At 37.6% G+C, this 14,202-nt stretch overlaps 2 protein-coding genes and 1 pseudogene across 8 annotated transcripts in view; 1 reads left to right on the top strand and 2 right to left on the bottom strand.

Moving 5' to 3' along the window:
- PRR11 (proline rich 11) overlaps nt 1-603 on the bottom strand; it is a 276,060-nt gene extending 275,457 nt beyond the window's left edge. For all 6 annotated transcript variants that reach the window (XM_082440104.1, XM_082440100.1, XM_082440102.1 and 3 more), the window contains exon 1: nt 177-603. The gene's annotated coding sequence lies outside the window, so the exon portion shown is untranslated. The remainder of the gene's footprint in view (nt 1-176) is intronic.
- The window catches only part of LOC309649739 (synaptosomal-associated protein 23 pseudogene), a 424,755-nt pseudogene that overhangs the window by 65,687 nt on the left and 344,866 nt on the right, over nt 1-14,202 (bottom strand). The window lies entirely within an intron of this gene.
- The window catches only part of SKA2 (spindle and kinetochore associated complex subunit 2), a 31,812-nt gene continuing 18,332 nt past the window's right edge, over nt 723-14,202 (top strand). The window contains exon 1 of the mRNA XM_082440196.1: nt 723-848. Within this exon, the coding sequence (XP_082296322.1) occupies nt 816-848 (33 nt within the window). The 5' untranslated portion in view covers nt 723-815. The remainder of the gene's footprint in view (nt 849-14,202) is intronic.

The raw sequence follows: 14,202 nt of genomic DNA, 5'->3' as shown, positions 1-14,202 counted from the left end.
GTGGAGCCAGGCGGAGCACTTCTTACCCAGCCTTAAACCTCCTCTTTTCTGATCCATCTCCCCTCCGAGTCCAGCCAAACTTCCCACCTCTGTAAACCGTAAGAACACAAGCAGCAACAGGCCCAGCTACGGAAGATGCGAGCCCAGGTAACGTAGGAAGATACCCCTGCACTTACTAGGCTAAGAGTCCGGGGATACGATGGAGTCCCGGCAGTGGCCTCTCCCTCGCCATAAAGAAAAATTCAAAATTAAAACCTTATCGTGGAGGGACCAATCGTAGCCTTGGTCTTTGCACAATTCGCTCTGCGTGTAGTGTAGGATCACAGCCTGGCTTGTGATTGGCTGAGGTAGAACCACACTCCGGCCAATCAGAGCTGAGGCGCTTCTTGTATGAATATGGGGGAAGGCGGGAGCGAAGTGGAGTGGAAGCTGCAGAGGAAAGGTGTGTCACGTCCCCTTTGCTGTTTCTGGAAGCTTTTGTGTAATTGGTTGGCTCTTCTTCCGATTGCACCAATCGCAAGCTCTTCTCTGCTGAACTCTAACTGTGAAATTGAAAGTAGAGATGAGGGTGCAGCCAATGGAAAAAAAAAGGGTACAGGAGCCAATCCTCCTGCGGCGTTTTGTGTCCTTGCCCAACAAGAAAAGGTGTATCATGCGGAGGGGCGTTTCCCAGTCGCCAATGGGCGGGCGCCGGTGAAGCGGAGGAACCAATGAGCGCGAGACGTTGAATGACAGCTGTCCAATAGGGACCCTCAGTGCTAGTACGGTTTGCGGCTTAAGCGCCGCCGCGGTCTGAGGAATGTCAACTATTCAACATGGAGGCGGAGGTCGATAAGCTGGAACTGATGGTGAGTGTAAAATGAAGGAGATCTACTGGGTAGTTTATTCTTCCCCGATGGCCTCCAAAGTGGAACGCAATTTGGAGTCGCCGGAAACCCTGGGCGGAGGAGGCTGGACTAGACTCGAGCTCCTCCTCCTGCACCAAAGGGAGTCGCCGCTGCCTGGTCTCTTAACCGCCGCGGGGGGAAGGGGTTACATCCGGGAAACTCGTGAGGGAAATGGCGGGAGATGCTGGGGGTCCGGGGCCTTTGGAATTCCTTGTTCCTTGCCCTCACTTTTCCGCCTCTCAAGGAACTGTGGCTGGTGCAAACAGCGTTCTGTGTATTTCCACCAAAAAGACCTGACTGTAATGGTCTCTAAACGCCCTAAGAAGGGGAGAGGTTGTTCACAGTCCGAGAAAGGGGAATGGAGGGTGGGGAATAAACAGAGAGGGGGGGAGAGAAATCCCTTTAGGGCTGAAGCGTTCATATTCAGCCCAGCGCAGGCTGAGAAGGGATGCGAGACTTGCGTGCACAACTTCCTGGCGGCCAAGGAAGCCCCTAGACCAGTTTGGCCCTTCGGTGGGAGAGAGGTGTGAGCCTTGGGAATCTCAACCACGAACTTCTTTTCCTGGAGCGCGGGCGGGACCTGGGACGTGGGAGGCTCCACTGCTCTGGAGTTGCCTAGTTTCATTCATTGTGAAAGTAGGGGGCGGGGGCGAATAATTGGGAAGGACTCCCGCGGCTGCTTGGCCTGCTCGAGGGCGCCAAACTGGAGGGCCGTCCTAGTTTTTTCTTTGGATTCTACCCTCACTTGTCCTCTTTATTCTCTCCCTCCCATCCCTAGACTACCGGCTTGATCGCCCGCGCTTTTTTCTTAGTTCCGTTGTTCTATCTTCAGTCCCTTTACCCCCAATGCATTACGAGTGTTTGGATTGGGCTGGCTTCCTTTAAAATGGGGAAGTTGGAGGACGCACGCATCACTGAACTCCTGTCCGTTTTTTTGTTGAAGAAAAATAACAAGATTAAGTAAAAAAGCCAAAATCTCCATCACAGTCCCCTCCTCTTCTCCCTGCCATTCCTTGGCGTTAGTCCTTAAGTATCATTTGTGCCTGTGCTACTCTTCTCCAAGCTGAACCTCGGGTCTCTTTAATACCTGCAATGTGTAGTGATCTTGGAAGATCCTCACCCCCAGAAAATGCCAGACCTTGATATATCTTATTACTGTTTTCTTCTGATGTATTAATGAATTGTAGTGGCTCTCATATACAAAACTGACTTTCATTTGCTTCTAACGTTTTGAATTTTGATTTTCTTTGTGGGGGGTGTGTGTGGGAATTGGGAAGGTGAGAAATGGCAGCAAAGAAGGAAGAATTTTCTGCAGCTTTCCAAACCCTAAATAATGAACTTTTAGTTCAAAGTTTTGTTATTCTTATCATTAACTGTCTTTCAAAAAACAAAAGAAAAAAAGTGTTAAGTATTGTAATTTGATTCCACCAACAGGCACAGATATTAACATTGCCTTGCCTATCTCCTCCATTATGAACTCCTCCCTCCAGATGGATATTTCTGCCTAACTGTAAGATGCTAAATGATACTAATTCTGCTTTTAACAGTTTTTTTTTCCCCTCTCAAGTTGGCTTTTAATTTTGAGGTACCAATGAAGCCTTTTCTGGAGTTTGCATTAGAGTCAGTAGTCTCACAGGACATGTTTAAGATTGAACACATTTTATTTTAAGGGGAAAGCAATTACGTGTACATCTTGAAAAAAAAATAGGTTTTAGAAAATTATGAGGTAGCCAGACTCGAACTTTTAGGTGTTTGAATGATGGGGTAGTTTTTAAAAATTCTTTTTATGAGAGGAAGAGAAGAAAACAGGTCTTTCTTCTTAAATTCCTTTTAACTAACTTAGTCATAACTTTTTTTTTCCTGTTCAAATTATTAGTTTGTTTCGATAATCATTAGGGTTTAAAAATTGTATTTGAACAATTACACTTTTATTATTACTGCTTTGTACTGATTGGGTAGTATAAGACCATACATCTCACCTTTAGATTTGCCATGTGCTTTTAGAAAAAAATGTTATATCTGTGAACTGGTTTATTTTCTGAGATTCCAAAGGTAAATGATTTCCTGTACAATACTCTGATTTTTGGTTTTATATTACTTGAATAAAGGATTTGTTGAGGAACCAATGTTGAATATTTAATAAGTGAAATAGAATACCTATTATCTAACTTTGAAAAGAAAGAACTTATCTTAATTTTTTAAGATATCGGACAAATATCCTGATCCTCTTAAGTTTAAAATTTTCATATTTTTTTCTAGTTTTAATCCCTGATTCAGAAAGTTAAACATTTGTTTTTTCAAATTTTATTTTTTTCTCATTACTTATCTGTTTTATACATATTAGTGTATATATGTCAGTCCCAATCTGCCAATTCATCCCGTCCCCCATTTTCCCCTTTGGTGTCCATATGTTTGTTCTCTACATGTGTCTCTATTTCTGCCTTGCAAACAGGTTCATCTGTACCATTTTTCTCGATTCCACATATATGCATTAATGTACGATATTTTAAACATTTGTTTTTAAATACTTGTTTTTAAAACCTGATCCTTAGCTAGCAGAGTTGAAATATTCTAATATCTGAGTTATGTGGCCTAGGATTTGAGGTTAAGACACTCATGTTCCAGCTGTCCTGAATTTGAGTTCATTTCTTAGTAGGCTCAATCCAACCAAGTAGCTGAACTGGATCATTTAAAGGAAGGTTGGTGAAAATAATGGAAAGTGTTTTTGCATCAGTCAACATTATTAATGGAGGAATAAACTCATTGTAGGGTAATCTTTGTTCTATAACTTTTTTCCCTTCACTTAATGATTGAGTGGTATTTGTCTAGTGTCTTTCTTTTGTGATACAGCTAGAGATTGTACACAAAAGGTAGTGCAATGTGATACTATGATACTATTTCTATTTCTGTGTTGATATCTGACTTCACAATGGTTTCTTACCAGTTAAAAGGTTAGAATGTTAATTGGCTTGAATCCAAGGAAACCTCTTAAATCTCAGAGCCGTCTCCTCCTCCCATTATTATTTTCTCTTTGATTTTTCTGCACTTGAAGGAAATGGAGATGTTTCCTCTTATATTTAAGATGTTTTAGGGGTTATCTGAAATTTTAAAATCCCCTTTCATAGCATTCAGTTAAGTAGGGCTAATGGTATCCTGTTTACGACACACTGATTCCCTGGAAGTCTGTGAACTCTTGAGATAAGATGGTAAGTGCTTTTTATATTGTAGTTTAGATTCGAGAGAGATAGATAGGGTTTATAGAAATTGGGAAATATTATTTCACTTTTCATTTATTTTCTTTGGTAATCTTACTCAAAAGGCTAATTTTATATGGCAGTTAATCAGTCAGTTGCTATGGAGGAGCTAACCAACACATCTCAGCAGAACAGAAATATTTTTACAACTTTGCCTTAAGTAGTAATTGTAACCTGTTTTGTTAATACCAGTCCTGAGGTATTAACAATACCCATGTGAATAACTTATACAGCTTATAACATATTTACAAAATTCCTTTCTACATCTATGCATGTTTTCAGTTTGCATATTAATCATAGGTTAGTTGTCAAAAAACAATACTACTTTGATATTTAAATCCTAGTCTTCTTTTTTTTTTTTTTAACATTTATATAAATGTTCTTAGGTTTTGGATGTCTTCTGTCCAAAGAGGCAACCCTTCTTTGTATTCTTTTCACACTGAAGCTTCAACTGATACAAGATGCTCTTGTGTGTCTTTCCTACCTATTACTGCTAACGAATGCTCTGACTTTATTGCACTACTGTACTTTACAGCTAGCAGTGCAATAGTATTGTCAAAGCATCTGAAAGCAGAATGTACACCAGAATTTTGATTCTTGCCTTACATCTTTCTTCAGTGTCTGTGAGTAATTTACCACAACCTTTGTTGCTGAAAACTATATAATTTTATTACAAAGTATATGTTTTAGAAAGTTATAATTTGAAAAAAAAATGTTTTCAACTAATTAAAAATTCACCACTGTAATGCATTATGAAACATATTGAGAGGATACATTTTATAGCTAAAGTTGTTATGGCTTGTCTAAACAAGTAGTACTTTGTCATTTGCTTCTTTCTGTTACAGATTTGGATAGGTTCTGACAAATCTCAGGTTTTCTTTAATTGAGTTTGAAGATGAATTAGTATGTGATGAATACAATCTTTGCTGTATATTTCCTGTGGTAACCTGCCTCAAATCTTAATTGGTGTTAATTTTGTGTATTGTATAGTAAATGGTTGAGTTTAAAACTTTAGAATACATGTTTTAATGTTCTTTTTGTAATTATGAGATATAATAAAATGTGACTCCATCACTTGTTTTTTTGTAATCAGTTTGAGATATAACTTGCATAGAGTAAAACTCAACAATTTTTGTTGTACAATTTCATGAGTTTTGATAAATGTGTACAGTCATGTAACCACCACCACCAGTCATGATGCAGAACATTTCCCTCACCATAAAAAGTTCCCTTATGACCCTTTGCAGTAAACCTCCCAAACTCCCAGGCAACCACAGACCTCTAGTTTTGCCTTTCCTAGAAGTTCATAAAAATGAAATCATATACACAAACCTTCTAGTCTTTCGTGTCTGGCTTCTTGCACTTAGCATAATGCTTTTAGGATTCACCCATGTTGTTGCATGTATTAGGAGTTGGACCATTTTTATTGATGAGTAGTATTCCATTGTCTAGAATATCACAAATTGTTTATCTGTTCACCAGATTATGGACTTTGTTATTTCCAGATTTTGCCTATTATGAATAGTTGTTCTAAACATTATAATACAAGTCTTTATGTGGACATAATGTTTTCATTTCTCTTGGGTAGCATGATAAAAGTATGATTGATCTTAAAAGAAACTGCTAAAATCTTTTTCAAAGCTCTGTATTAGGGTTCCAGTTTCTCCAAGTCCTCACCAACAGTTGGTACTATTGTCAGTCTTCTTCATCTTAGCCATTCTAGTAGGTGTGTAGTGGTATCTCATTATAGTTTCAATTTGCATTTCCTGAATGGCTAATGGTGTTGAACATCTTTTCATGTGCTTATTTGAAGTTGGTATATCTTCTTTAGTGAATATCTGTTAAAATCTTTTGCCTATTTTCAAATTGAGTTGTCTTTTTATTATTACAAGAGTCCTTTAATTTTATCTATTTGCCTTCTCCCTTAAAATTTTTTGATGGAGTCCAGTTTATACATTTTATTCTTCTATGGTTTATGCTTTCTGTGTTCTATCTAAGAATTCTTTGCTTAACTCGAGGTCACAAATGTTTTTTTCTAGAAGATTTATAGTTTTAGTTTTTACATTTAGATCTCAGTCCATTTTGAGTTAATTTTTGTTAGGAAGCCTTGAAATCATCTAGTATAAGGCGTCACCCATTGCTCTTGTTTTCTAAAACTTTTAAATTAATTTGCATTTCCAAATAATTTTTCTGTCAATTTCTATAAAAAAAGAAGCGTACTGGGATTTTGGTTGGGATTATGTTGAATCTAAAGAACAATTTGGGGAGAATCGCTATCTTAACAATATTGAGCCTTCTGATACATGAACATTATCTCTCCATTAATTAGGTCTTTTAAAATTTCTCTCAACGGTGTTTTGCAGTTTTCAGTTTATAGGTCTTACTTATTTTTTTTTTTTATAACCTGCTTAGTGTGATTTTTTTTTTTTAATTAATTAATTAATTTTTGGCTGTGTTGGGTCTTCATTGCTGCATGCGGGCTTTCTCTAGTTGTGGCGAGCGGGGGCTACTCTTCGTTGTGGTGCACGGGCTTCTCATTGCAGTGGCTTCTCTTGTTGTGGAGCACGGGCTCTAGGGGCACGGGCTTCAGTAGTTGTGGCTCCCGGGCTCAGTAGTTGTGGCACACGGGCTTAGTTGCTCCGCGGCATGTGGGATCTTCCTGGACCAGGGCTTGAACCTGTGTCCCCTGCATTGGCAGGCGGATTCTTAACCACTGCACCACCAGGGAAGTCCTAAATAAGTCAATTGTTGATTCTTTAATTCATTGTTTTTGTTTTCATTTTATAAATGAGGAAATAATCTAAGTTTTCACTTAAGATTTTCATGTAGTGATTAGTGACTGTAAAATAAATTTAGCCTTTCAGAACAATTTATTTTTGTTAGGAGATGTGAGAGTTGTAGTAGTTCTTATTAATTCCTCCTCTCCTCTCTTTAATTTCTCCAATTTTAGATGATAGTACTTCATACTTTCTTTTGGTAAGTGTTACTAGGGCAGGCTGGTACCAGAGGCTCGAGATATTAAGGAACTTATCTGGGAGACATGGATAAATACATTGAGACAGATGCCATGATGGGATAAGTAAATATCAGTTGTTGTGGGGGGCACATTGGAAAGAGGCACCTAACCTGGGGAAGGTTTCTTGTTAGAGGTGAGATATAATCTGAGACTGGAAGGATGAGTAGGGATTAGCCAGTGAAGGAAACAGAAAATGTTCCAGACAAAGGAAACAGTGCGTGTGAAAGTCCAGAGGTGTTGCACAAGTGGGGGAAACTGCAAATTGTTCAGTACAGTTTTGAGATGGGGGGCAGGGGGGTTGAGATGAAGAACCAGTAACATCAATTCTAGCTATTAAGTTGAAAACCTCCACCACACTTTTCCTTTATTACATTCTGAACATTTAAAATTATTGTAAATATTCATGTTCTGTAGTAATTATGAACCTATGTTCCTTAATTTAAAAAAAAAATCTTCCATATAAACACCCAGTTAAGGTTTTGGATAAAATATAGGGAAATTTAATGACTTCTGATCAAATTATATATTGATTTCTGTGTTCTACACTCTTTATTGCCCTATTTATTTATAAGGCATAGGATACCATAAATAACAGAGAAGTCTTTTAAAAAAAAAATGAAAAGGAGGACTTCCCTGGTGGCGCAGTGGTTAAGAATCCGCCTGTCAATGCAGGGGACACGGGTTCGATCCCTGGTCCGGGAAGATCCCACATGCCACGGAGCAACTAAGCCCATGCGCCACAACTACTGAGCCTGTGCTCTAGAGCCTGCAAGCCACAACTACTGAGCCCGTGTGCCACAACTACTGAAGCCCGCATGCCTAGAGCCCGTGCTCCACAACAAGAGAAGCCACTGCAATGAGAAGCCTGTGCACCGCAACGAAGAGAAGCCCCCACTCAGCAACAAAGCCCCAACGATGAAGACCCAAAGCAGCCAAAAATAAATAAATTAATTAAAAAAAAGACTATGTTGTATATTCTAGATTCTTTTTTAAAAATTTTATTTATTTTTTATTTATTTATTTTTGGCTGTGTTGGGTCTTTGTTGCTGTGTGTGGGTTTTCTCTAGTTGCGGCGAGCGGGGGCTACTCTTCGTTGCGGTGCGTGGGCTTCTCGTGGCTGTGGCTTCTCTTGTTGTGGAGCACGGGCTCTAGGTGTGTGGGCTTCAGTAGTTGTGGCTCGTGGGCTCTAGAGCACAGGCTCAGTAGTTGTGGCGCACGGGCTTAGTTGCTCTGCAGCATGTGGGATCTTCCCGGACCAGGGATCGAACCCTTTGTCCCCTGCGTTGGCACGTGGATTCTTAACCACTGCGCCACCAGGGAAGTCCCTATTCTAGATTCTTTTGTAGGTATATTTTAATTTTTTCTAAACCAGGTTCATTCTATATATTATGAAAATCTAAATCTGTCCCTGTAGTCTATTATGTGTCCATAGCACAGTTAACATAAATAACCTAAGATCCTGAAAGCTTAAAAAAAAAAAATAGACTACTTTAACTGATAAAGTCAGGTTCATGTGTACTACTCTCTTAATGTTACATAAAAGCCTGCAGATTAGGAACTGATGAACCTGAAACTTCACACTTTCTTCTGCTTTGATGTCGTTATTTGCCTGAAATAACATGTCTGTAACTGGGTGCTTGTGCATATTGCTGCTTATCTGTTTCAGACAAGCATAGACATGTGTTTGTTCTCTCTGGAAGAGAGTGGATAATAGTCAACTCTCTAGAAGAAATATACAAAAAACGAATTGTGATTGTGTAGACATTAGAGGTGGCGCTCAACTTGTTAAGAGCTTGAAATATTTATTAAAACAGGCTTTAGAATGTGGTTGGATTCCCAGGCTGTTCTTTCAAATGAATAAATGTTCTTTAATCTATTCCCTTTTTTCACTGCATATTAAAAACCAGGGATATACAAGTGAAAAGACAAGGCTCTTGCCAGCAAGAAACTTGAAATCAAATGGTGACACTACCATGCAAACAAATGATTGTAATATAAGACATGACTTGGTAAACCTTAGCCATGAAAAAAATATGAGAGTAGATAAAGGTGTTTCTAAACCTGTATTGGAGAGATGGGAATGTAAGGGGTGCTTTAAGTAGATTCTTTGGTTGATAATATGGCTAACCTAGATCTAGGAGTATTAAGATACCTAATTTGCCCTTAAAACAATGTTTCTATGGAAAATGTATTTCTAAGCCTAGCTACTGAGTCCAGAACATACCTCTACCAACTCCTCTCACCATAGGCAAGGCTGCCATATTTTCCCCCTTCATTTCCCTGTGTTTTGATGTTGTTGAGACAGGCTCTCTCAGAAGAGGATGTGTTTGGAGCTGGTCATTTTGAAAGGGAGCATTATTGTGGCAGTGGGAATCTATGGGTTTTTGTAAAGAGGAAATGTTTTTTTAAACTGTACTGCAATTATGTTCTTTTCTCCTTGCTGCCAAATACTTGAGTGGTATGTCATACAGTGTGCCTTTTATCTAAAGCCTTAAGCTTATCATAATAAAAACTAGTATGACAGAATGTTGTGTTTGTGAAATATGTGGCATGCTCTCTAAAACTCTAAATTATTTCCTGAAGTATTTTTTTCCCATTTGTACAGTATCTTCCTTACAATCCCAGTCTTCTTCCAAGGATGTCCAATTGGCAGAATGTAATTTGGTGGTCTTTGGGGCTTTAACATTGATTTCCATGGACTTTTCCCAGCTAAATTGCATATTTTATTTACCACTCTTAGGATTGATATAAAACTTTTCCCATTTATTTTTATTACTGATTTAGAGAAACACTGCGAATATGAAATATGAATGTCTTGGACTTTAAAAAATTCACTACTTTTATTTTAAATATTCTAATATGCCTAAAAATAAGACAGGTAGCTAAAACTAATTAAAAAGCAACCTCATTGTTTATAAGGCTTCCAATGTGAATGAAGTTTAGCAATATCATTTTGTTCCATTAATCAGACACTAATGAGTTTTGGAGACTGTCATAATTGGTCAGTAAATTTCCTACCGTGTAACTAAAAATTTTCCTGTTTATCACCAGATCCTAGAACCCTATCGATATTGTCTCTGCTGTGTAAATAGTTCTGAGTAGTGCAATATTGCTTATAGGGTTTTGGTGTTTGGGAAGAACAATGGGCAGGTTGCAGAAATGATGCAGCCGAAACTGAAGCAACAGTCGTCTTTGTTTAGGAAGAAAACAAATAGTAGAAGGTAGTTTTCAATACATACATTAAAATCTGAAACGCAAAGGTCAAATTTTTTTTTTTTTTTAATTATTTTTGGCTGCGTTGGGTCTTCGTTGCTGCGCGTGGGCTGTCTCTAGCTGCGGCCATCGGGGGCTACTCTTTGTTGCGGTGCACTGGCTTCTCATTGCGGTGGCTTCTCTTGTTGCAGAGCACAGGCTCTAGGCATGCGGGCTTCAGTAGTTGCAGCTCGCGGGCTCTAGAGCACAGGCTCAGTAGTTGTGGCGCACGGGCTTAGTTGCTCTGAGGCATGTGAGATCTTTCCAGACCAGGGCTCAAACCCGTGTCCCGTGCATTGGCAGGCGGATTCTTAACCACTGCACCACCAGGGAAGCCCCAAATTTTTATATATTAGAAAAAAGAAACACTTTCCTTAATTTTAACATTTTGACAAATTAAACTTTGGTTTATTTGTAGTATAATGAAATAATAGAAGTTTAGTGTTGAAAGGGACTAGATTTCCATCACTCTCATTTAACAGGAGAGACTCAGAGAGAGGGAAGATACTGGAGGCCACATAGCTGGTTAGTGAGACCAGGACTAGAACTTCTGCCACATATCTCAATCCTCTTATTTTCTTTTCTTCTGTACCATACTACCAGGTTATATTCAGAGAGAATTTTTTAATGGACTAACTGCAGAGATATGAGATTTAAAACTTAAAAAAAACTGTTTAAATTTAATATTAGGTAAAGTCTTTACATTTTCCCCCGTGTATGTGATTCTTATTGGATTTAATGTCATGTATAACTTTGGTCTACATAAAAACAGAGTAATGAAAATAGAACTAGAAGGAAGTCACTTAGACTATTTCTTCATTTATAAAATGAGGGGTTCAGATCAGAGAATCTTCATTGTTTTTCTGTTTCTCAACATTGCATTGGCACCCTTTTTCCTTTTTTGTTCCCTGCTTAATCCACAGCCCACTGACTTCGCTAATAAGTAAATACTTCCCCTAGGTTTCATCACAAAATGCTCTGTTCAATTCTTCAAGGAGGATAACATTCTACTCTCAAACTGTTTTTCTTCTTTTAAAAAGTTTTTAAATTGCGTTTAAATACACATAAAATTTACCATTTTAGCCATTTAAAATGTAAAGAACTCAGCAGTATTAAGTACATTCTCATCATTGTGCAACCATCACCGCCATCCATCTCCAGGACTTCATCTTTCCAAACTGAAACTCCGCATGTTAAACAATAACTCCCTATTCCCTGTACCCCCTGTCTTTTAAAATCTGTTTAAAATTCTATTTGTTCTCTGAAATATTTTCCAAATAGAAGTATGGGTATATTACTTAAAGGGGGGATGGAAATTTTTTTAAAAACCTTTTGAAAGCAGTGGTATACATATAAGTGCAGCTGTTGTGAGAAAGTGGGAAGTCCTGAATTTTAGCATTTGCCAATTTCCCTGGTGTATATATTTCCTCCCTAGCTGAGTTTAAGCTATCAGCGTGATGTCACTGAAAATGGAGTTGGAAAGACATGCAATAGTAGCATGTGATATATTTCTACTGTATAGATATGATAGACCTCAAGAGCATAGATAAGAGTAAAATACAGTAAAATAACTAGGAAGTTATGGTTTTTGTGTATATGTTTTTAATAATTTATTTAGTTGTAAATTTAATAATTTAATTTTTAGTGATGCCTGTGTTTAACAATTGGCTTGCTAAAATTCCTAAAAATTTAGCCGGCTCCATGATGCCATTTATTGGAAGCACACTCTTTGGTATCTTTTTTTTTTTTTTTTTTAATATTTATTTATTTGGCTATGCTGGGTCTTAGTTGCAGAACGCGGGATCTTAGTTGTGGCATGTGGGATCTTTTAGTTGTGCAACGTGGGATCTAGTTCCCCGACCAGGGATTGAACATGGGCCCCCTGCATTGGGAGCGCAGAGTGTTAACCACTGGACCACAAGGGAAGCCCCTGGTATCTTACTAAAATATAAATTACTTAAGAGAAGGAACCACTTCTTTTTGGTACTATTTGGTGATTTTAGTACGTTGTGGACCCCCAGGTATTACGTGAAGCCATAGCTGAAACCACTCTCTTGAAGAGAAGTCATTGTTAAATGGACTATGGGATTATACTAGATAAATTTAAGCAGAACTAAAATATCAAGTTAAAAAACATATAGGCTTAAGAATATCTGTTCCATAAACAAGGGCTCCTAGAATAGAGATTCTATTTTAAGGTAACCCTGGAGCAACAAATCCCATAATCCTAAGAATTTTGTGGTAACTTAATAAGTTTTAAAAACTTTTATTTAAAATTATGCTTTAGCATGTTATACAAGGCCTTGAATAATACATAAAGCTACAGAATTGTGGTCTACTTCAATAATTAAAACAAATCAGGTCTTCAGTGTGTAGAGCCTTTGCTTAATTTGATTTGTTCTACCCCATCCCCTCCCCCTACTTTCCATCCACATGTCATACAGGTTAGTGTACTTTTTTATATAAAGGAAAAGATAAATCTTGAGCATATTTTAATGTGGGAATTATGCCAACAGGAATTTCTTTATATATATAACCATACATATATAGTAATTACTAATATGCTTAAAGAAGTCTAATTATTGATTGATTTAATCATGGCAGCTAATAGAACAAGTATATATGACAAATGAAATGCCTCCATTTTTGGAAAACTTTTTAAATAGAGAACTTCTACATTTGTTTTTATGGCTCATAGCAACTTCTTGCTGTTAGAGATGCAAATCAGATACTGATTCTTGGAAAATTTTTAGAAACAAAGTCTGACTCTTTTCTTCAATTTCTACTCAAAGTTTTTGGTTATAAAGATAGAATTTTATTAATTGCAAAGTTTTCCAATCAAATTTAGGCCAATGATGAGAGAAATTATTAGTGATGGAAGCTTTAGTTTATCTCTTTCTGAAATTCTGTTCAATAGTGACAGCTTCTGACTTCAGAAGCATTTTAACTTCTGAGAACCATTTTTTTTTCCTCACTCTACCTTCCAAAGTAGAACCCTTGGTTTACTTTTTGTATAATAAAAATATCTGTATACTGCTTCTCATTAGATCTGAGAACTACTTTTAACAGTTTTTGTTGGTTTATACTCTTTCCATTAAGGCTCCAAATTTTCAAGAAGCAATCTTCAGTCCAGAGCTTAAGTTGACAGAAAGGTCTGAAAGTCTCCTCAGCTGTGGGCTACGAACGGGAGACCTTCCTTAAGGAAATCATGTTTTGCCTTTCACAGTAAACTCAAAGGATGGTGGTTGTTTCCCTGACAAATTCAAGGCAGTACATGCTTTAAGATCTTGTAAAAGATCTTACAAGATCTTAGAATTCCCCCAAATTAAGAATAATTTGTAGATTATATCACATTCAAAAATAAACCACTTTTAACACCCTGATATATATCCTTCCCAACTTTTCTCTATGTACGCACACGTATTTTACAGCCTATGGCAGTTTTCTGCTTTTTTCTCTCTTAGAAGTTTACTGCAGATCAAGGTCCCACGCTAGGACCCAGGTTAAATAAATTGGAGTTATTCAGACTGCTACTCCTGTATTAATGTAGCTTTTTTTGTGTAATTTATGACTCTTTAAGTCTTCCAATTTTGGTCTGTGTGGCACATATTTGTAGTTCTTTGGTTAATGGGGTTGGAAATTATGTTAACAGCCAGAGTATCCCTGAAAATAAGTTTGTTCAGTGTTTTAATTTGAAACTACATATCCTACCAGAGGTAGAAAAACTGCCTATTTGATGAGAGTGTTAGTAACCTTAGGGAATTCTTGAAGCCATTGCTAGTTCTTAATAGAG

This window comes from Balaenoptera physalus (assembly GCF_965194825.1).
Source record: "Balaenoptera physalus genome assembly, chromosome: 20".
Lineage (NCBI taxonomy): Eukaryota > Metazoa > Chordata > Mammalia > Artiodactyla > Balaenopteridae > Balaenoptera > Balaenoptera physalus.
Note: the sequence above shows the minus strand (reverse complement) of the source record. Positions and strands in the feature narration are given on the sequence as shown.